Source organism: Oncorhynchus gorbuscha, linkage group LG10 (assembly GCF_021184085.1).
Source record: "Oncorhynchus gorbuscha isolate QuinsamMale2020 ecotype Even-year linkage group LG10, OgorEven_v1.0, whole genome shotgun sequence".
Classification (NCBI taxonomy): domain Eukaryota; kingdom Metazoa; phylum Chordata; class Actinopteri; order Salmoniformes; family Salmonidae; genus Oncorhynchus; species Oncorhynchus gorbuscha.
The window spans coordinates 25,033,190-25,056,264 of record NC_060182.1 but is presented as its reverse complement, the minus strand read 5'-3'; the positions used below and the strand labels follow the sequence as shown (position 1 = coordinate 25,056,264).

At 44.5% G+C, this 23,075-nt stretch overlaps 1 protein-coding gene across 1 annotated transcript in view; it reads left to right on the top strand.

The window, feature by feature from the left end:
• The window catches only part of LOC124045742 (semaphorin-3G-like), a 101,289-nt gene extending 84,579 nt beyond the window's left edge, over nucleotides 1–16,710 (top strand). Inside the window, exons 8-16 of the mRNA XM_046365318.1 lie at nucleotides 1,481–1,595; nucleotides 1,863–1,932; nucleotides 2,145–2,289; nucleotides 6,890–7,121; nucleotides 7,235–7,326; nucleotides 7,442–7,483; nucleotides 7,615–7,840; nucleotides 13,471–13,604; nucleotides 15,323–16,710. Of these exons, the coding sequence (XP_046221274.1) occupies nucleotides 1,481–1,595; nucleotides 1,863–1,932; nucleotides 2,145–2,289; nucleotides 6,890–7,121; nucleotides 7,235–7,326; nucleotides 7,442–7,483; nucleotides 7,615–7,840; nucleotides 13,471–13,604; nucleotides 15,323–15,817 (1,551 nt within the window). The 3' untranslated portion in view covers nucleotides 15,818–16,710. The remainder of the gene's footprint in view (nucleotides 1–1,480; nucleotides 1,596–1,862; nucleotides 1,933–2,144; nucleotides 2,290–6,889; nucleotides 7,122–7,234; nucleotides 7,327–7,441; nucleotides 7,484–7,614; nucleotides 7,841–13,470; nucleotides 13,605–15,322) is intronic.
• The last annotated feature ends 6,365 nt before the right edge of the window (nucleotides 16,711–23,075 follow it).

The following is a 23,075-nucleotide window of genomic DNA, read 5'->3' as shown; positions in this document are numbered from 1 at the left end:
GGTGGTGGTGATGGTGGTGGTGTGTTGTCTGTGTGATTGAAATGTTATGGTGAGGGTGGTGGTGATGGTGATGTGGTGTGTTGTCTGTGTGATTGAAATGTTATGGTGATGGTGGTGGTGGTGGTGATGGTGGTGGTGTGTTGTCTGTGTGATTGAAATGTTATGGTGAGGGTGGTGGTGGTGGTGTGTTGTCTGTGTGATTGAAATGTTATGGTGAGGGTGGTGGTGATGTGTTGTCTGTATGATTGAGATGTAATGGTGGTGGTGGTGGTGGTGATGGTGGTGGTGGTGGTGGTGTGTTGTCTGTATGATTGAGATGTAATGGTGATGGTAGGGATGATGGTGGTGGTGATGTGTTGTCTGTATGATTGAGATGTAATGGTGGTGGTGATGTGGTGGTGGTGGTGGTGTGTGTCTGTGTGATTGAAATGTTATGGTGAGGGTGGTGGTGATGGTGATGTGGTGTGTTGTCTGCGTGATTGAAATGTTATGGTGAGGGTGGTGGTGGTGGTGATGGTGGTGGTGTGTTGTCTGTGTGATTGAAATGTTATGGTGAGGGTGGTGGTGGTGGTGATGGTGGTGGTGTGTTGTCTGTGTGATTGAAATGTTATGGTGAGGGTGGTGGTGATGGTGATGTGGTGTGTTGTCTGTGTGATTGAAATGTTATGGTGAGGGTGGTGGTGATGGTGGTGGTGGTGTGTTGTCTGTGTGATTGAAATGTTATGGTGAGGGTGGTGGTGATGGTGGTGGTGTGTTGTCTGTGTGATTGAAATGTTATGGTGAGGGTGGTGGTGATGGTGGTGGTGGTGTGTTGTCTGTGTGATTGAAATGTTATGGTGAGGTGTGTTGTCTGTGCATTGGTGGTGGTGGTGGTGATGGTGGTGGTGTGTTGTCTGTGTGATTGAAATGTTATGGTGAGGGTGGTGGTGGTGGTGATGGTGGTGGTGTGTTGTCTGTGTGATTGAAATGTTATGGTGATGGTGGTGGTGGTGGTGCTGGGTGTCTGTGTGATTGAAATGTTATGGTGAGGGTGGTGGTGATGGTGATGTGGTGTGTTGTCTGTGTGATTGAAATGTTATGGTGATGGTGGTGGTGGTGGTGGGTGTCTGTGTGATTGAAATGTTATGGTGAGGGTGGTGGTGATGGTGGTGGTGTGTTGTCTGTGTGATTGAAATGTTATGGTGATGGTGGTGGTGGTGGTGGGTGTCTGTGTGATTGAAATGTTATGGTGAGGGTGGTGGTGATGGTGATGTGGTGTGTTGTCTGTGTGATTGAAATGTTATGGTGATGGTGGTGGTGGTGGTGGGTGTCTGTGTGATTGAAATGTTATGGTGAGGGTGGTGGTGATGGTGGTGGTGTGTTGTCTGTGTGATTGAAATGTTATGGTGATGGTGGTGGTGGTGGTGGGTGTCTGTGTGATTGAAATGTTATGGTGAGGGTGGTGGTGATGGTGGTGGTGTGTTGTCTGTGTCCTCTATAGAATGATGCAGGTGGACAGAGAGTGCTGGTGAATAAATGGAGCACCTTCATCAAGGCCAGACTGGTGTGTTCTGTACCTGGGCCTCATGGCATTGACACACACTTTGACGAGCTGGGTGAGACACACACACACACACACACACACACACACACACACACACACACACACACACACACACACACACACACACACACACACACACACACACACACACACACACACACACACACACACACACACACACACACACACACACACACACACACACACACACACACACACACACACACACACACACAAGCACAAATAATGTATGCTCGCAGGCACCAAACCTGAGCACATTAACAAAAGTACTCAATAACGCTTGTATTTTGTTTCACAGAGGATGTTTTCCTGCTTAGAGGCAAGGATGAGAAAAACCCAGATGTTTATGCCATCTTCAGCACCATCAGGTGAGCTCCACACATGGTTACACACGTCCATATCGCCATCTATGAATTTGACAGTGGTTGCATTCCTCCAGACCCATCCCTTACCAAAACAAGCGGCAAGGTGGACATTTTGTTGTTTTTCAAATCCCAGTCTGTAGCTTTAACATGTACAATGGAGGAACCAAACCCTAATGAAATCAGTCCCTAACATTAAACGTTCCTCTCTCCCCTAGTAACGTGTTCCAAGGCTTTGCAGTTTGTGTGTACCGTATGGCAGACATCAGAGAAGCCTTCAACGGGCCTTTTGCACACAAGGAGGGACCTGACTACCAGTGGGGGGCTTACGAGGGCAGAGTGCCCTATCCAAGACCTGGGGTGGTGAGTAATACCATACAGTACCATACTGCAGGCTACCCTTGCCATATCTACAAACTAATACTTTGTTTCAGACTCCTTGTCAGCTTGCTTGTGTGAGAGAGATCAGGTGATCAAACTGGGGCGAGAGAGAGAAATGGAATGAGAAAGGGAGACAGACAGCGACAGAGAGAACTCCAACAGAGGGATAAAGAGCTAGTCCAGTGTGGTTGGTCCTCCCCTCGGCAGCTCTGCCTCATGTTTTCTTGTCATCCACATCGCTGTAATTTAGCTTCATTCAGGGCCAGAGTGTCAGAGCAGAGTCGGCACCGCTGTGGTTTCAATCCACACACACAGGCCTGATTAAGAAGTATGTCCTGGCCGAGAGAGAGAGAGAGAGAGAGAGAGAGAGAGAGAGAGAGAGAGAGAGAGAGAGAGAGAGAGAGAGAGAGAGAGAAGACAAGACATTCAGGGGCACGCCTGTAATTCATTTTTTATTTTATCTTTATTTAACTAGGCAAGTCAGTTAAGAACAAATTCTTATTTTCATTGACGGCCTAGGAACAGTGAGTTAACTGCCTTGTTCAGGGGCAGAACGACAGATTTTTACCTTGTCAGCTCAGGGATTCGATCTTGCAACCTTTCGGTTACTAGTCCAACGCTCTAACCACTAGGCTTCTTTTACACCCATTGCTGTAAAAGAACCCCAGCATTGTTGATTTTTTAAATGGTTTGTTTCAATCTCTATGTTTTTGCAACAAAATTGATTTATTAATTAATCTAATTCTACTCAAATATAAATAATATATATTTATCTAAACTAATCCAATATGTTACTTGTTGTTCCAGTTTAAATGGTTAGTGTATGTGTTGTCTGATTGAGATGTAATGGTCTCATATGCTGTATTAGTAGTTTTCCCAACCTGGCAGTCATTCTGAAGAATTCAAAATGTTGGATATCCCCACTCTGGTTGGATTCTAATAGGAAATACACATCATAATGTGACTTGCAGGCCTGAAACCCATGAGTTTTAGGTCATTGTATTAGGGTAAAACTAGGCCCTCAAAATAAGACCGTATTAATAAATACTTTGTACGTTGTATTGTGTTAAAGAATTTAATGTTAATGATAACATATTCGCTTAGGATCTCACTTGGTGAAGACCACAGGTCTACAAATCGATGAATGCAACAACCATGTGTCCATCAAAAAAAATGTGTCATGGGTATTAACTACAATTCACTGGAAAGCCAAGGCACCCTGGGAAATATTCAAATACGGCTTTACCCGAGCATTGAGTTCATTTAACTGACAAATCTGTCGTTCTGCCCCTGAACAGGCAGTTAACCCACTGTTCCTAGGCTGTCATTGAAAATAAGAATTTGTTCTTAACTGACTTGCCTAGTAAAATAAAGGTAAAATAAATAAAAAATAAATAAAAAGTGTGGAAATTACTGTGTACATGCTCCTATACCAATACTCTACATATGCTGGGGGAATCTGCTCCAGTTGGCTCATTTCTGAGGTTCACCAATGTAAACACTCCTAAGCCAAAGACACCCTAAATTACTGGATCAATATATAGCTGACTGGATTGGATCTGTGTGTGTCTCAAATAGCACCCTATTCCCTATAAAGTACACAACTTCTGTCCATTGTCCATAGGGAGTAGGGAGCCATTTTGGATGCATCCTCTGTTTGGCACTGTGGAGACATTTGGCTATCTCCTCCCTCAACCAGAGATCACCTCAGCTGTACTGTTTCTGCAAGCTATTGTGCAATCTTCTGTGATTTAGTGCTGAGGCGGTGTGCATAGTTTTCACACCCGTAATGAGAGTAGATAAGAATTTGGCAACAATTTTTTCTCCATTCCTGTCAATTCAGGAATTTAGATAGGCTTTGATAGCAGTAGTGGTGCATGGGTGAAATCACTGGGGAAGCTAAAAGTGAAGCATTATTACAACCTACAACCAGTCAAAAGTTTGGACACACCTACTCATCAAGGGTTTTTATTATTTTCTACATTGTAGAATAATAGTGAAGACATCGAAACTATGAAATTACCCATATGGAACCATGTAGTAACCAAAAAAGTGTATAAAAAATATATTTTAGATTTTAGATTCTTCAAAGTAGAGTTACCTCTGCTGCAGAGGTTAACTTCATTAGAGTTACCAGCCTCATAAATTGCACCCCAAATAAATGCTTCACAGAGTTCAAGTAACAGACACAACTCAACATCAACTGTTCAGAGGTCAAATTGCTGCAAAGAAACCACTACTAAAGTACACCAATAAGAAGATGATTCTTGCTTGGGACATGAAACATGAGCAATGAACATTAGACTGGTGGAAATCTGTCCTTTGGTCTGATGAGTTCAAATGTGAGATTTTTGGTTCCATTCGCTTTGTAAGACGCAGAGAAGGTGAACGGATGATCTCTGCATGTGTGCTTCCCACCGTGAAGCATGGAGGAGGAGATATGATGGTGTGGGGGTGCTTTGCTGGTGACACTGTAAATTATTTATTTATCCGACCTCAAACCAATTGAGATGGTTTGGGATGAGTTGGACCGCAGAGTGAAGGAAAAGCAGCCACCAATTGCTAAGCATATATGGGAACTCCTTCAAGACTGTTGGAAATACATTCCTGATGAAGCTGGTTGAGAGAATGCCAAGAGTGTGCAAAGCTGTCATCAAGGCAAAGAGTGGCTACTTTGAAGAACCTAAAATCTAAAATATATTTGGTTTTGTTTAACACTTTTTTGGTTACTAAATGATTCCATATGTGTTATTTCATAGTCTTGATGTCTTCACTATTGTTCTACAATGTAGAAAATAGTACAAATGAAGAAAAACCCTTGAATAGGTAGTGTGTCCAAACTCTAGACTGTGCTGTATTGTGTTGTGATAATTGCATCGTTTGCTCTGTATCCTGTTAGTTCATATGCCTTGCGACTGGGATATATAGGCCTAAAGGTCGAGACAAAGAGAAGACATATTGGCAGAATGAATTCAACCACAGCTTTGTTTCATCACAGGAGATGCCTCCATTATTCCAGCACCATTTCCACATCATCAAATCACCTATGTTTACTCTAATACAACGACAACTCAAAGATACTAAACACAATTTAGTCCAAAACTTTGTCATACAGTACACGCTTGAATTTTTTGTTGTCTTAGGCTACCTGGCTAAAATGCTTGTTAGCTAGCGTAACAAATTTTAATTGGCAACTTTAGCTAGTTAACATTAGCCTTCTACATCTAGCTACATATTGAACTCCCATCGTCTCAGGCTAGGTACACAATGTAGCAAACATTGGTTGGATCAGAATCAGCGTTATAATCATTGGCTAGTACATAGAATTAAGTAAAACCACAAGATCGAATCCCCATCTCCATCCATGGCTAATTTAGAAAAGGGCAGCAACACAACTAGTTGCAACAATTCAAGTTGTTTCTGTCAAAGACATATGCTCTCGATGCAATTTGATAGGAGTGACGCCAAATCGAAACTGGCTTCCCTTTACACTTTATTTTTGGTGTGCCAGGACCAACGCTGATTGGCTATTATTTTTTTTTAAATATTAAGGGAGGCCAAATGGTCAACATTGCATTCAATGTTATGGGCAGCAACACTGCCATACTCTTTTGGACCAGACTGCTTTAGATAGATGGCCTACACATACAGAGGGGCTGTTTTGCTCGCTCGGATGCTATCTCCGGTCAGATACATTCAACCTCTTGCGATTTGAAGGAAAATTATGAAAGATACATTTTATATATATATTTTTGGTCATTTTTGGGGGAGAAGCCTGGCTTCCTTTGGCATCTACACGCCACTGTTCGATAATAAAAAATTAAAAAACATTTTTTGTTTGTTAATTTACCCCTTTTTCTCCCCAATTTCATGGAATCCAATTATTTTAGTAGCAACTATCTTGTCTCATCGCTACAACTCCCGTACGGGCTCGGGAGAGACGAAGGTTGAGAGTCATGCGTCCTCCGATACACAACCCAACCAAGCCGCACTGCACTGCTTCTTAACACAGCGCGCATCCAACCCGGAAGCCAGCCGCACCAATGTGTCAGAGGAAACACCATGCACCTGGCAACCTTGGTTAGCGCACACTGCGCCCGGCCACAGGAGTCGCTGGTGCGCGATGAGACAAGGACATCCCTACCGGCCAAGCTCTCCCTAACCCGGACGACGCTAGGCCAATTTTGCGTCGCCCCACGGACCTCCCGGTCGTGTCCGGTTACGACAGAGCCTGGGCGCCCTTAACCACTGCGCCACCCGGGAGGCGATAATGAAATTCTATGTCCATTCCAACTTACAGTAACTGAAATTATTTTTTGCAATGCTGTCAGAAGTGCCTATGGATTAGTCAATGTTATGACAGAATTTTTAGAAATCTTCCCAAGCAGTGTTGAATATGACTCCCAGCCAAACATTGTAAGGGAGTCACAGAGAAACACAGACCTAACTTACTAAATGACTCATCAACCGATCTCCAAAAACACCGCTGAATAAAACGTTCATGTCACATTCCCCCTTTTACATTTAACGCAAATCACATGTTTTTATAAAATGATTACTAAAGAGTTTCTCTCATCTCCAGTGCCCCAGTAAGATCACCAACCAGCCTGGCAGACAGTTTGGCAGTACCAAGGACTTCCCAGACGCAGTGCTCCAGTTTGCCCGAGGGCACCCCCTGATGTGGCGACCGGTGTACCCGGCCATGAAGCAGCCTCTGCTGGTCAAGGCCAACTTGCCCTACCGCCTCAAACAGATCGTGGTGGACCGTGTAGAGGCAGAGGATGGACAGTATGACGTCATGTTCATAGGCACCGGTTCGTCCTAACTTCTCCACATTTCTGTAATTAGTCTGAGTGGTGACTAGTCAGGAAACTTGAGTGTATTGGGATGTAAGTTGACCATTTTGACCTCTGACCTCTGACCCCAGACATAGGCACTGTTCTGAAGGTCATTGCATTGCGCAGCGGCAACACTCTGGACACAGAAGAGGTCACTCTGGAGGAGCTGCAGGTCTTTAAGGTAACTAGATAAGATGCCTCCTTTCTCCTCTGTCTCCCCTCCTCATGTATTTAAAAGTCTAACCAATTCACAATGTCTGAATGCGAATGAAATATAATATTTTTATGTTATCAAGGTGCCAACTCCCATTACCTCTTTGGAGATCTCAGTAAAAAGGGTGAGTACATGTAAATGATTTATCACAGTTGACATAAACTTAAAGAAAACATGCAAGCACTGAAGCCAACACCACGATAAAACATTAAATTCTCATTCTCTGGTTGTACTCTGACCCCTTTCCGCACACAGCAAGCACTGTACGTGGGTTCTCCGGTGGGTATGGCCCAGCTGAGGCTTCACAGGTGTGAGACGTATGGGAAGGCCTGTGCTGAGTGCTGCCTGGCCAGAGACCCCTACTGTGCCTGGGACGGCACCTCCTGCACTCGCTACACCTTGCTCAGCAGACGCCGCTATCGCCGTCAGGACATCAGGCATGGCAACCCGGCCCTGCAGTGTATGGACCAGAACCTCAGTGGTGAGAGAGAGGAGATGGAGGGTAAAGGGTGGGAATGAAAAGCTTGGGAATGAAATGAGTGTAAAGTAATTACAAAATGAAGATGATAGACTATGTGAGAAGGATATACAGTACGGAGACTCACAACATGCCAAGTGCCCTTGGGGGAAAGTAGGGCACTTTAATATCATGTTGATAAATGCTTATTAAAATGTTGTGCATGACAGAGGGGGAAGGGGGGTGAGCTTGTCTGGAAGTCATGGTGGCCAAGCGGAAATTGACCCAAAGAATTTGCTCCAGGGAGGACACAGAGGTCAAACCTGTCCATTGAGAGGCATTAGACTCTGAGAGGTGAGGTAGGACAAACACTGGGACGGCATCTGTACATAGCCCATCTGTAAACAGCCCATCCAACTACCTCATCCCCATACTGTATTTATTTATTTATTTATTCATCTTGCTTCTTTTCACCCCAGTATCTCTACTTGCACATTCATCTTCTGGAGCAGAACTATCACTCCAGTATTTAATTGGTATATTGTAATTACTTCGCCACCATGGCCTATTTATTGCCTTACCTCCCTTATCTTACCTCATTTGCACACACTGTATATAGACTTTTCTACTGTATTATTGACTGTATATTTGTTTATTCCATGTGTAATTCTGTGTTGCTGTATGTGTCTAACTGCTTTGCTTTATCTTGGCCAGGTCACAGTTGTAATGTAAATGAGAACTTGTTCTCAACCATGAGACTATATTTAACTATATTTAACTATGATTAAATAAAGGTGAACAAAAAAGAAAAAAGAAAAAAAGAAATCGTAAATGGTACCCTATTGCCTACATAGTGTACTACAGGAAGGATTGGTTTGGTTACTTTCTAAATGTAATCTGTTATAGCTGCTAGTTGCCTGTCCAAAATGTTTATCAGGAATGTTACTTTTGTATTACCCAAACTCAGTAACTGATTACTTTCAGTTACTTTCCCTTTGAAAGGCATTAGATGAAGACAAAAATGACCCATCAAACACAGACCGGTAATGAAGTCTAGGGCGATGTGAGACCATGGTCGAGAAGGAATGGGGAGCGGTCTGAGACGACCGGCAGGAGGAGAGTTACCCGACTTTCTGCGCGCAGTTGTCACGCTCCTGAGTCGGCCACCAAAAGCGCTGGCGAATAGACGCAAGAGTGAACACCGGGATGACCAGCTAACTTGGCAGAGTGAGCCCACTCAGCCAGACGAGTGGAAACAGGAACGAAAAGGAGGTTACTAGGACAAGCGCGGCGACGCAGTGTGCGTGAGTGCTTGCTTAACCTGTCTTTCATTCCCAGACTTTAACCCGTTTGTCTGAATGTAAAAGACGGGATAAGATCCAATAAGTAATCTAGTTTTTCAAAAGTATCTGTAATCTGATTACAATATTTGTGCTGGTAGCATAACTGATTACAGATTAGAAAAATGTTTTTGACTGGAAGCGCTGGGATAGAATGGCTACGCCTACCTCTGAAGGTCAACCTCGACAATGAATTGTCTAGTGACGTCAGGAGTAACGAGGATAGGAGCGGACGTAAAACGTTCTTTTAGAAGATCAAAAGCTCCCTGGGCGGAACCGGACCACTTAAAACACGTCTTGACAGAAGTAAGAGCTGTGAGAGGGGCAGCAACTTCACCAAATTACGAATGAAACGCCGATAGAAATTAGCGAAACCTAAAAAGCGCTGCAACTCGACACGTGACCTTGGAACGGGCCAATCACTGACAGCTTGGACCTAGCGGAATCCATCTGAATGCCTTCAGCGGAAATAACGGAAATAACGGAACATAACGGAGGAGACATGAAAAGAGCACTCTGAATGACGGGCCAATCAGGCTTGACCTTAGCGGAATCCATCTGAATCTGAATGGATCAAAAGTAGAACACGCCGAACGTGCTGAACATGAATCTCAAGATAGACAAAAACAAAGATGTTCAGCATGTCTCTCAGAACATCATTAACTAATGCCTGAAAAACAGCTGGGAGTGTTAAACGCCGTTTTCCACTCGTCCCCCTCTCTGATGCGCACGGGATGGTAAGCGTTACGAAGGTCCAACTTAGTAAAGCACCTGGCTCCCTTCTCGAAGGCTGATGACATAAGGGGAAGCGGATAACGATTCTTAACCGTTATGTCATTCAGCCCTCGAACCACGCAGGGGCGCAGAGTACCGTCCTTCTTCTTAACAAAAAGAACCCCGCCCGGCTTTGGTACCGGCGTCAAGAGACACAGACAAATAATCCTCGAGAGCCTTACGTTCAGCCGACAGAGAGTATAGTCTACCCCGAGGAGGAGTGGTCCCCGGAAGGAGATCAATACTACAATCATACGACCGGTGAGGAGGAAGGGAGTTGGCTCGGGACCGACTGAAGACCGTGGGATCATGATATTCCTCCGGCACTCCTGAAATAAAAGTATAAATAGCATCACTCTGATTTTCTTACTAGACCAATTAATAGAAGGATTATGACATACTAGCCAGGGATGACCCAAAACAACAGGTAAACACTGTAAACAATGTATAGGTTGGATGACCAAAGGCCAGTTGATATCAAAGGAATGTAGTTTATATTGCCCCAGAGTATAGCACCAGTGTCAGTTCTGGAGAGACAGTCATGGTCAAGATGAGTTTTTACTGACATGAATTAACAAAATGTCCAGCAACAAATAGAGGCACAGGCGGTTAATCCTCCGTTCAGTCAAGGTCTCCCAGCTGCCTCAGACCCTGAGCCAGAGGAGGGAGATTTGTATAAGCTGAGCCCGGTGACGAAGATCTACCCGTGCATATACTCCAGAATGTCTATGAAGAGTCAAAGATCCACATGAAGGAACCTCCCGGGAGAGAATCTCATCCTTAACCACTGCGTGGAGTGAAAACGAGCGAGCAGCGCCGGCTCGTTCCACTCACTAGAGGCAGCAAGAGTGCGAAACTCAATAGAATAATCCGTTATGGACCGTTCATGAACGGTCAAAAACCCGAATCATCTCCTCTTTAAAGTTCTGGAACTTGTTAGAGCAATCAGCCCTGCCTCCCAGATAGCTGTGCCCCCATTCTCGATAAGGAGTGAAATGACAATTAATGTGTTGGGTTGGAGAGAGAACACAATCTCACACTGCGTGAGAAAGGAGCGGCACTCAGTGGGCTGCCCGGAGTAGCAAGGTGGGTTATTAACCCTAGGTTCTGATCAGGCCAGAAGTAACAGGTGGCACGAGACGTAGACTCTGTCCAGAGAGGTCTGAAACCTGAGCTTTGCCATGGCAAATTAACTGAATCCCCCGAAAATATTTCCACTGCCTTTCAGCCCTGCAACAAACAAAAAACACAACTTTCACTCGGACCAGCTGACATCATGTCAGTGATTCTCTTGCTCACCACGTTAGGAAAACACGACACGACAGGGCGATACACAAACACAGCACGGTGAATTCTAGACAAGGAACCGACAGGACAGGAACGGAACACAAAGGAAGAAATAGGGACTCTAATCAGGGGAAAGGACAGGGAACAGGTGTGGGAAGACTGATTGTGTTGAGATGAGGACAATAAGACTAGAATGGGAAGCTAATAAATGACAAAACATGACAGATTGTGTTTGAATAACAGACTGGAAGCTTCAAAAGGAGGGTGGTGCTTGGAATCATTGTTAATCCTCTGTCAACCATGGTTACCTGCAAGGAAACACGTGCCGTCATCATTACTTTGCACAAAAAGGGCTTCACAGGAAAGGATATTGCTGCCAGTAAGATATCACCGAAGTCAACCATTTATCGGATCATCAAGAACTTCAAGGAGAGCGGTTCAATTGTTGTGAAGAAGGCTTCAGGGCGCCCAAGAAAGTCCAGCAAGGGCCAGGACCGTCTTCTAAAGTTGATTCAGCTGCGGGATCGGGGCACCACCAGTACAGAGCTTGCTCAGGAATGGCAGCAGGCAGGTGTGAGTGCATCTGCACGCACAGTGAGGTGAAGACTTTCGGAGGATGGCCTGGTTTCAGCAAAGAAGCCACTTCTCTCCAGGAAAAACATCAGGGATAGACAGATATTCTGCAAAGGGTACAGGGATTGGACTGTTGAGGACTGGGGTAAAGTCATTTTCTCTGATGATACCCCTTTCCGATTGTTTGGGGCATCCGGAAAAAAGCTTGTCCGGAGAAGACAAGGTGACCACTACCATCAGTCCTGTGTCATGCCAACAGTAAAGCATCCTGAGACCATTCATGTGTGGGGTTGCTTCTCAGCCAAGGGAGTGGGCTCACTCACAATTTTGCCTAAGAACACAGCCACGAATAAATAATGGTACCAACAGATCCTGTGAGAGCAACTTCTCCCAACCATCCAGGGACAGTTTGGTGACGAACAATGCCTTTTCCAGCTTGATGGAGCACCTTGCCATAAGGCAAAAGTGATAACTAAGTGGCTCAGGAAACAAAACATATTTTGGGTCCATGGCCAGGAAACTCCCCAGACCTTAATTCCATTGAGAACTTGTGGTCAATCCTCAAGAGGCGGTTGGACAAACAAAAACCCAGAAATTCTGAGAAACTCCAAGCATTGATTATTCAAGAATGGGCTGCCATCAGTCAGGATGTGGCCCAGCAGTTAATTGACAGCATGCCAGGGCGGATTGCAGAGGTCTTGAAAAAGAATGGTCAACACTACAAATATTGAGTTTTTGCATCAACTTCATGTAATTGTCAATAAAATCCTTTGACACTTATGAAATGCTTGTAATTATACTTCAGTATTCCATAGTAAAATTTGACAAAAATATCTAAAGACACTGAAGTAGCAGACTTTGTGAAAATGTATATTTGTGTCATTCTCAAAACTATTGTCCACGACTGTAGAGGGAAGTGGAAATCATGTGTAGTTTATATTGTATATCCCTGTGTCAGGACTAGAGCGAAGTTGTTATCTGATAGAACACAAGCTGTGTTTGACTGAGGTGTCAGGTCCCTGTGTACAATGTGCATCCCTCTGTTGGGAGCCAGAGTGATAGCAGCATGAAACACATGCTTTATCTTAAAACAACACACTTGTGTATATACTGTAACACAGATTATCACAAATGTACACAACTTGTGCTGTATTTGGGTTCCTTGTCTGTATCTTATAGGTATGAAACATATGCTATGGTGCAGTTGAAATACACAGCATTAACGGTGTGTAAGAAATGACATCATACACAAGCTGTGGGCTGAATGAGAGGGTCTTTAAGAACCTTTAAATTTACCAAGTAATGGAAACTAGGTTGTATTTATGGAGAAGCTTCACTGATCCGTGACACGCCTGTGCTGAGAATAAGACAGATCCCTGTCGGTTTGTCATGGTGTGAGAGGGGAACAGAAGGGCGGAGAGAGGGGGAACAAAAGAAGGACGGGTGTAGTAGTCAGAGGGGCGGAGAATGTGTGTTTGCTCACCCGAAGGTGTGTGTGAGGGGTGATGAAAGTTCTCTGCCAGGCCTAGGAGTTCCTTAGGGTTGGATTGCATTGCACTGACATTGAATAAAGGCACTAAAAACGGAGATTTTGTGTCTACAATAGCTGAGAACACACCATACTCTGAAGATCACATTTCTAAGTGTACATATTCTAATGTTGTGTCTGCTGTGCTACAGTGGAGGAGCTGGATGTAACAGAAGACAGGGTTGTGTACGGGACAGAGAACAACAGCACCTTCCTGGAGTGTGTCCCCCGCTCCCCACAGGCCACTGTTACATGGCTGCTCCAACGAGACGGCCGCAAGGAAGAGGTGAGATAGATTGATCAATGGAGGGAGGGAGAGAGTGTGAGAGACAGATGGAGGAATCACGAGAGTGTTGGAAAGAGATGGGGAGAAAGAGAGGGAAAGTCTGATGGAGGATAGAGCAAGAGATGAAGCAATAAGAGGTATGAGACAAAAAGCAGAGAACAAGTTTTTTTTTAAAACTGAAAGACCTCAGGGGGAGATTTAAAGAGATGTTTGAGAGAGCGAGAGAGCGAGAGGGAGAGAGAGTGAGAGAGAGCGAGAGAGAGCGAGAGAGAGAGAGAGAGAGCGAGAGAGAGCGAGAGAGAGAGCGAGAGAGAGCGAGAGAGAGAGAGAGAGAGAGAGAGAGAGAGAGAGAGAGAGAGAGAGAGAGAGAGAGAGAGAGAGAGAGAGAGAGAGAGAGGGAGGGAGAGAGAGAGAGAGACAAGTCCGCTCCCGCTTAGTGCCCTGTTACATGTACAGTAAAGCTTCTGTTTCCTCAATGCCAGGGTCTCTTTATGGTTCCTCTAGCCTTAATGGAGTGTTTCAGTCAAGCATGTACGTATTAAGACATTAGAGCAGCTTTCTATTTCCCACCAAATAAACCTGGCTCTCAGCTGTCAATTGGAGAAACCAGGCTGCCCTGTTTACTTTGGCACAAATACACGCCGTGGCAGAGAGAAAGGACAAAAAAACTACTGCTGAATTTCATAGCAAAATTCTTCTTAGCCTTCCAAGCTGAGAAAACAGCACAAAAACTCAACGTTCACCCTTACCCCCTCTCTGTGCCATACCTCATCCACTTTGCATCCCCTCATCCCTCCATCTCACCACCACTTTGCATCCCCTCATCCCTCCATCTCACCACCACTTTACATCCCCTCATCCCTCCATATCACCACCACTTTGCATCCCCTCATCCCTCCATCTCACCACCACTTTGCATCCCCTCATCCCTCCATCTCACCACCACTTTGCATCCCCTCATCCCTCCATCTCACCACCACTTTGCATCCCCTCATCCCTCCATCTCACCACCACTTTGCATCCCCTCATCCCTTCATCTCACCACCACTTTGCATCCCCTCATCCCTCCATCTCACCACCACTTTGCATCCCCTCATCCCTCCATCTCACCACCACTTTGCATCCCCTCATCCCTCCATCTCACCACCACTTTCATCCCCTCATCCCTCCATCTCACCACCACTTTGCATCCCCTCATCCCTTCATCTTAACCACCACTTTGCATCCCCTAATCCCTCCATCTCACCACCACTTTGCATCCCCTCATCCCTCCATCCCACCACCACTTTGCATCCCCTCATCCCTTCATCTCACCACCACTTTGCATCCCCTCATCCCTCCATCTCACCACCACTTTGCATCCCCTCATCCCTCCATCTCACCACCACTTTGCATCCCCTCATCCCTTCATCTCACCACCACTTTGCATCCCCTCATCCCTCCATCTCACCACCACTTTGCATCCCCTCATCCCTTCATCTCACCACCACTTTGCATCCCATCATCCCTCCATCTCACCACCACTTTGCATCCCCTCATCCCTTCATCTCACCACCACTTTGCCCCTCTTTATTTCTTCTGTTATTTTTGACCTCTACATGTTCCCCTCTTGCCTTCCTATCTCCCCTTCTCAATCTCTTCTGTTCTCCCTCCATATCTCTCTTGTTATTTCCCTTCTCTTCCTCCCTCCCTCCCTCACCCTCCCTCTCACCCTGCAGGTGAAGCTGGATGACCGAGTGATGCATATGGAGCAGGGCCTGCTCTTCCGCCGTGTGTTCCGTCAGGATGAGGGTGTGTATGTGTGTGTCTCCCGTGAGCACGGCTTCACCCAGACCCTCACCCACCTCTCCCTGGAGGTCCTGCAGGGGAACACACTGAGTGAGCTGCTGGCCCGTGACGACACCCCCCTCGACGGTCCCCTGGGGGTAAAGGGGTACCGGTCCTGGCCACCCTGCCATGCATACAGGAGCACCAACCCCCTCAGCCACCTGCGCCCCTGGTTCAAGGACATCATGCAGCTGATCGGCCCGTCCAACCTGCCGCACGTGGAGGAGTACTGTGAGAGGATGTGGTGCAACGATAAGCTGCGGCGTAAACACAAGAGCATGCTGGACAAGTACCGGCAAGCACAGGATAGCGCGCGCAAGACCCGCAATAAGGGCTCTGGGGAACGTAACCGGACGCCGCGGGACGTCAGTAACCGACAGCCGTAGAGGGGAGGGAGAAACAGATGAAGGGAGAAAAAAAGAGAAGGACTACATGACATGATGAATGAGAGAACGAAGAGGTGGTAGTGATATGTATTGTAGGAAGATGTACTGCCAACAGGGATGAGGGTTGAGACTGATTTGAAGGCAGAAGGGAGGAGGAGAAAGAGAGCGACAGGTACTCATGGCACTCATCAACTCTCATTTGCTTCATGAAAAACCCTCAACTGTTTCCACAAAGGGACCCTTCTCCTCTCCACGCACCCTTGCAACCTCAGTGTCTCTGTATGATTATAGATTGACTGTAACATGCTGCAAATAGTGTGTGTGTTGGACTGCTACAACTGATCTCCTTCAACCCAACATTGCACTCATTTCTCTTAGGTCATTGAGCCCATTCCATGTTACCCATTCTGTGACTGCTTCTGTGTTCTTCGCTCTGTACCCCTTAAAACTGCATTTTCGGAGCCTTTGCCTAACCCTGCACCTCAACACACCCTACACTGCTAGAAAAAAACATGGTCCTAGGGCTCACTTCATATACAGTCAAAAAGTTATTTAAAGAACCCCAAAGCACTGTTATTTTTTAGCAGTGTAATCCCATCACACTGCAAATTATTCACAATAGCAAATTCTATCCACACACACTCACACACACTGTTGAGTGAACATACAAGCACACTCACACAACCATCACTCACCCAGCCATAACAACACACCAGACAATTGCTTTAACTGGAAGTTGCCATGAGACGATTGTTGACAGTTCAACAGAGAAAAGGCCTGTTTGTTGCTTTGTATTATCAGCTAGACTCCAGGTCCCACCATTCCTTTGTGTGTCGTAGGTGTTGTTCTCACTCCTCACAAAGGAAGGCAAATAAAAAGGGTCATTGGCTGAATGTTCTGCTGGTGCTTTGTAAACACTGGTTCTTAATTTAAATACAGGATTTCTGTCTCTGTTGTTGAAATACAATGTTTCACTAACATGCTTCACCGGAAGCTCTCCTTCCACGGGTGCTGAGGGTGGAAGAGAGAGAGCAATTATTAGCCTCCTGTCCTCCTGTCCTCTCCTTTCTCTCCAAGTATTGTTTCTGATCGTATGTTAGACCGACCAGATGTGACGGAGAGAGTGTCACAGGACTTGTATAGACAAGAATGGGGAGTTGATGACTATTGATGATTGGATTACTGTAGGTATGCCCTGGTTTGAGTGGTTCACTATACAGTACCAAATCGTATTCTGATTGGTTATAAAGATGGAATTAACACAGTATTTTTCACCAAAAGGGAAAATACACTGCTCCACACAACACAATAGCTTATGGCACACAACTATGCAAAAACAGGCTTGTTGAGTAACCAAAAAAAACAACAACAGTGAATATGAATAAAACAATGAAAAGGTTACTGACAAAATGCCATTTGTTTTAGATTTTTCTGGAGCTCCATCTCGCAGTTACTGTCAGCAATAGTTTAAAGAACAAAACAGTCGTTTTGACATGCTTTGTTTTGAAAATGTCAATCTTAGACTACAACATAAAGTGAGACTTCCAATGTCGATGACGTGTGGTTTGTAACTCATTGGCGGGTCTCTTTCACAGGGACGAGCCTCATTTAAATGTTGTATTTATGTCTTATTTAATGCGCTCCCCTGCATGCGGTGTAAGTGTACTTAACATACAATACCAGTCTAAAGTTTGGACACACCTACTCAGGGTTTTTCTTAATTTTTTTACTATTTTCTACATTGTAGATTAATAGTGAAGACATCAAAACTATGGAATCATGTAGTAACCAAAAACATGTTAAACAAATCCAAATATATATTTGAGATTCTTTAAAGTAGCCACCCTTTGCCTTGATGACAGCCTTACACACTCTTGGCATTCTCTCAACCAGCTTCACCTGGAATGCTTTTCAAACAGTCTTGAAGGAGTTCCCACATACTGTATGCTGAGCACTTGTTGGCTGCTTTTACTTCACTTCACTCACAACCAGCTGTGGTAGCCATGCTGGTTAAGTGTGCCTTGAATTCTAAATAAATCACAGACAGTGTCACCAGCAAAGCACTCCCACACCATCACACATCCTCCTCCATGCTTCACGGTGGGAACCACACATGCGGAGATCATCCGTTCACCTACTCTTTCCTGTGGCGGTCCTCATGAGAGCCAGTTTCATCATAGCGCTTGATGGTTTTTGCGACTGCACTTGAAGAAACTTGCAAAGTTCTTGACATTATCCAGATTGACTGACCTTTATGTCTTACAGTAATGATGGGCTGTCATTTCTCTTTGCTTATTTCAGCTGTTCTTGCCATAATATGGATTTGGTCTTTTACCAAATAGGGCTATCTTCTGTATACCACCCTTACCTTGTCACAACACAACTGATTGGTTCAAATGCATTTAAGAAGGAAAGAAGTTCTACAAATAAGTGTTTAACAAGGCACACCTGTTAATTGAAGGGCATTCCAGGTGAATACCTCATGAAGCTGGTTGAGAGAATTCCAAGAGTGTGCAAAGCTGTCATCTAGGTGGTTACTTTGAAGAATCTCAAATATAAAATATATTTTGATTTGTTTAACACTTCTTTGGTTACTACATGATTCCATGTGTGTTATTTCGTAGTGTTGATATCTTCACTATTATTCTACAATGTAGAAAATAGTATAAATAAATAAAAAACCTTCAATGAATAGGTGTGTCCAAACTTTTGACTGGAACTGTATAAATGCATTTCTTCCCCCCAAACATAAACCTCTGACTGCATTTTCTTGCTGACTCCCATACACTTGTCTGTCTTTCTGCAGGAGAGCTTCTGTGATGTTTTGCGTGGTGACGTTTAGGGACCAGGTTGTGGTGGGTTTGTGGTGTCGTAAATTTGTGGGCTTATAGGGGTGGGGAATGGTTTAACGAGCCAATGAACAAGCAGATTGGCACATGTGGTTTGCCAATTAGAAAAACAAGACTTCCGTCTTGGAGGTGTGTTTCCTGGCCAATTCCACGTTTGGTTAATGATGCTTGTCCCCCTTGAGACACTGTAGAGACGGAAGCATATTTCACTTCCTCAAAATTCCCTGAATGAGTCTAAGATAATATAGGAAATCTGTGATTAAATTAAGTTTTTACTGAGAATGTTTCAGTTGGCAATTGTAAATCTAACTAAAGTATTTGGTGCATTATTCTCAAGTTTAAAAAAAGCATTTTGTCTTATGTAAACCAAGTCAGGCTGCTGAGCAGGTCTGCCTCACTGTCTATGCTATTGGATAGAGAGCAATCACCGCAGCTGTTCACCCCAGGTTAGTTGTCAAATCAAAATCCAACCTTAATTTACCCATTGTGACACACGGATGTTCCAAACTCCATTTTAGACGAGATTGACTTTAAGACCAAACTTATCCTGTTTACACGTTGAAGTCAATTTTGAAACTAGAATAACTGTTTCTGACTAATATTCATATCACATAGGCCGTTTTCAAAGGGATTTGTTGCTTTTTAAGGCTGTGAGAGTTGTAGGCAAGGCTGTGGGGATGTGGGATGTTGTTGTAGGGAGTGGATGTATGGGGGTTGTGGTCCAGTGGTAGAGATTAGTTCTGTCAGGTCAGAGAGGAAGGAGAGTCCTGATCAGAGCCAGGAATAATGCAATCACACAGACAGACCAGACTGCTTTTATCAATCTCAAGATGCTTGATTGCGTACGTGCCTTTGCAGCAAGTATTTGTGTTTAGGGATCAGCGGCTGCTCTGTGTATGAGTGTGTCTGTTTGTCATCTGGCAGTGCAGTGTTCAATGTTTTGTCTGTTGTTGGCATGTTTGGAGCAGGCTAATGAAGTATGCCAAATCAATTGTAATACTATCCCTGAGTAACATCTCAGGGGCTTTGTCTACACAGGCAGCCCAAATATGATATTTGTCACTAATTGGTCTTTTGACAAATCACATCAGATCTTTTCACATCAGATTTCTTTCAGAGCTGATCTGATTGGTCAAAAGACCAGTTAGTGAAAAAAAGATCAGAATTGGGCAGCCTGTGTAAACACAGCCAATGAGTCTGAAAAAGATTGAATTGATTCTAGGATAAAATGGTTTCTTGAGTGTAAACATTAGGCATGCCCCATTTGAGTGTAAATGTGCAGTAGGTTGTGGTGCATTTCATTTTTGAACTCCTAGTTGGCGAACTCCAGGCCCCAGCCTTGTTATTGTTATCAATGAAGGTACTCTTGCGTGTAATTGCCAGGGTAACATCTGTATAAAAGCTTAGAATTGTTTTTAGTTTTTTGTTGGGGAAGCAAAAGACATGGTCTCATAAACCCAACCCCAACCCAACCACCTAAACGCCTTGACAACCTGAGCACAGACACAACCACAGAGCCTGTCCTGAAACTGTAAAACACCTCAGCCCATTCTGTCCTCATTCTTCACTGTGTGAAACAAAACCACAGAGTGGTACAATGTGACATTGTCGGAGGGACATAGGCTGCGTTTACAGAGGCCGTTCAATTCTGATGTTTTTTTAGCGGGACTTTGACCAATCAGATCACCCATGAAAAAGATTTGTGAAAAGATCGGTTGTGACTGGTCAGAAGACCAATTAGTGGAAAAAATATCAGAATTGGTCTGCCTGTGTAAACGCAGCTTTAGTGGGTCAGACTTATGGGCAGCAGCATTAACCGTAGAGGCTCCGTTGGACCCAATCCCCCATAAACCCTCTTTATCCACACAGCAGGGGTGATGGGAACTCCAGCTGCTGCAGCCATTTCACTTAAGGCCCTTAACTCGTTAAAGATCAGCATTGCACACCGGTTACAGTCACGTTAGGTGCTCGTTAGGAGCCACCAAGGCTTAGCTTAAACAGGTGGGTCTCCTTCAATAATTTTACCTCTTTTGAGGAAGCCTGGGTGCCAGGCAAGCTAGTGTGGGAGGGAGATCAGGACTGTTAAGCCTGTTAAGACTGTTAAGCCTTGTTCATATCAACATGGTAGCAGCACAAAACATGCTACTAACATAATTGGGCAAAAACAAGAGCACAAAGGGCAAGAAGGTATAGAAAACAATACATCACACAAAGCAGCCACAACTGTCAGTAAGAGTGTCCATGATTGAGTCTTTGAATGAAGAGATGGAGATAGGGACCTTTAACAGAATGTGACTGGCAGAATGGGTGTTGTATGTGGAGGATGATGGCTGCAGTAGATATCTCAAATAGGGGGGAGTGAGGCCTAAGAGGGTTTTATAAATAAGCATCAACCAGTGGGTATTGCGACAGGTATACAGAGATGACCAGTTTACAGAGGATTATAGAGTGCAATGATGTGTCCTATAAGGAGCATTGGTGACAAATCTGATGGCTGAATGGTAAAGAACATCTAGCCGTCTCTGTAATCTAGCATGGGTAGGATGGTCATCTGAATCAGGGTTAGCTTGGCAGCTGGGGTGAAAGAGGAGCTATTACGATAGAGGAAACAAAGTCTAGATTTAACTTTAGCCTGCAGCTTTGATATGTGCTGAGAGAAGGACAGTGCACCATCTAGTCATACTCCCAAGTACTTGTATGAGGTGACTACCTCAAGCTCTAAACCCTCAGAGGTAGTAAGTAATAACACCTGTGGAAAGAGGGGCATTCTTCTTACCAAACCACATGACCTGTGTTTTGGAGGTGTCCAGAACAAGGTTAAGGGCAGAGAAAGCTTGTTGGACACTAAAAAAGCTTTGTTGTATAGCATTTAACACAAAATCCGGTGAGGGGCCTGCTGAGTATAAGACTGTATCTACTGCATATAAATGGATGGGATATCTTCCTACTGCCTGAGCTATGTTGTTGATGTAAATTAAGAAGAGTGTGGGGTGAGCCTTGGGTACTCCCTTGGTGAGAGACAGTGGCTGAGATAGCAGATTTTCTGACTTTATACACTGCACTCTTTGAGAGAGGTAGTTAGCAAACCAGGCCAAATACCCTTCAGAGACACCAGTACTCCTTAGCCCACAAGAATGGAATGGTCTACCGTATCAAAAGCTTTGGCCAAATCAATAAAAATAGCAGCACAATATTGCTTAGAATCAAGGGGAACAGTGACATCATTGAGGACCTTTAAGGTTGCAGAGACACATCCATAACCTGAGCGGAAACCAGATTGCATACCCGAGAGAATACTATAGACATCAAGAAAGCCACTCAGTTGATTATTGACAAGTTTTTTCCAACACTTTAGATAAACAGGGCAAAATAGAAATAGGCCTATAACAGTTAGGATCAGCTTGATCCCCTTTAAATAAAGGACAAACTGTGGCTGCCTTCCAAGCAATGGGGACCTTCCCAGAAAGGAGAGACAGGTTAAAAAAGGTCAGAGATAGGCTTGGCGATGATATGGTCAGCAACCTTAAAGAAGAAAGGGTCTAAACCATCTGACCCAGATGTTTTTTGGGGGTGAAGTTTAAGGACCTCATTGAGAACCTCAGACTCAGTGACTGCCTGCAGGAAGAAACTGTCTAGCGGGGCAGGGGAAAAAGAGGGAGGAGCATCGGGATAGTTGCGTTAGAAGGGGTGGGAGATGGGGAAATGTTGGACAGGCAAGGAGGCATGGCTGAGTCAAATAGGAATCCTGACTTAATGAAGTGGTGATTAAAGAGCTCAGCCATGTTCTTCTTGTCAGTAACAACCACATCATCAACATGATGATGACCCGGCAGCTGGGACCTGGCAGCTGTGAGGAGGAGGGTTTATTCTGCAGGTCTTTAACCATTTTCCAGAACTTCTTGGGGATCGACCCACAGAGAGAGAACTGATAACTCCTAATTAATAAACAAATTAGGCACATTTGTGGAGTCTTGATACAACATTTTGAACAGAAATGAAATGGTTCATTAGATCAGTCTAAAACTTCTGTTATGTTACATTTCCACAAATGTCAAAGTGTTTCCTTTCAAATGGTGCCTCAGGGCCTGAGCTACAGGCAGTTTGTAACGGGTGTCGTCGTCTGAAGGACCAAAGCGCAGAGTGGTAATTTTTCATGACTTTTATTGAACTGAACACTGGAACAAAATAACAAAGAGAATAAACGAAACCGAAACAGTCCTGTCAGGTGCAGAAAACACGAAACAGAAAATGACAACCCACAAAACATAGGTGTGAAAAAGCTACCTAAGTATGGTTCCCAATCAGAGACAACGATAGTCAGCTGTCCCTGATTAAGAACCATACACGGCCAAAACAAAGAAATACAAAACATAGAAAAAGGAACATAGAATGCCCACCCAAATCACACC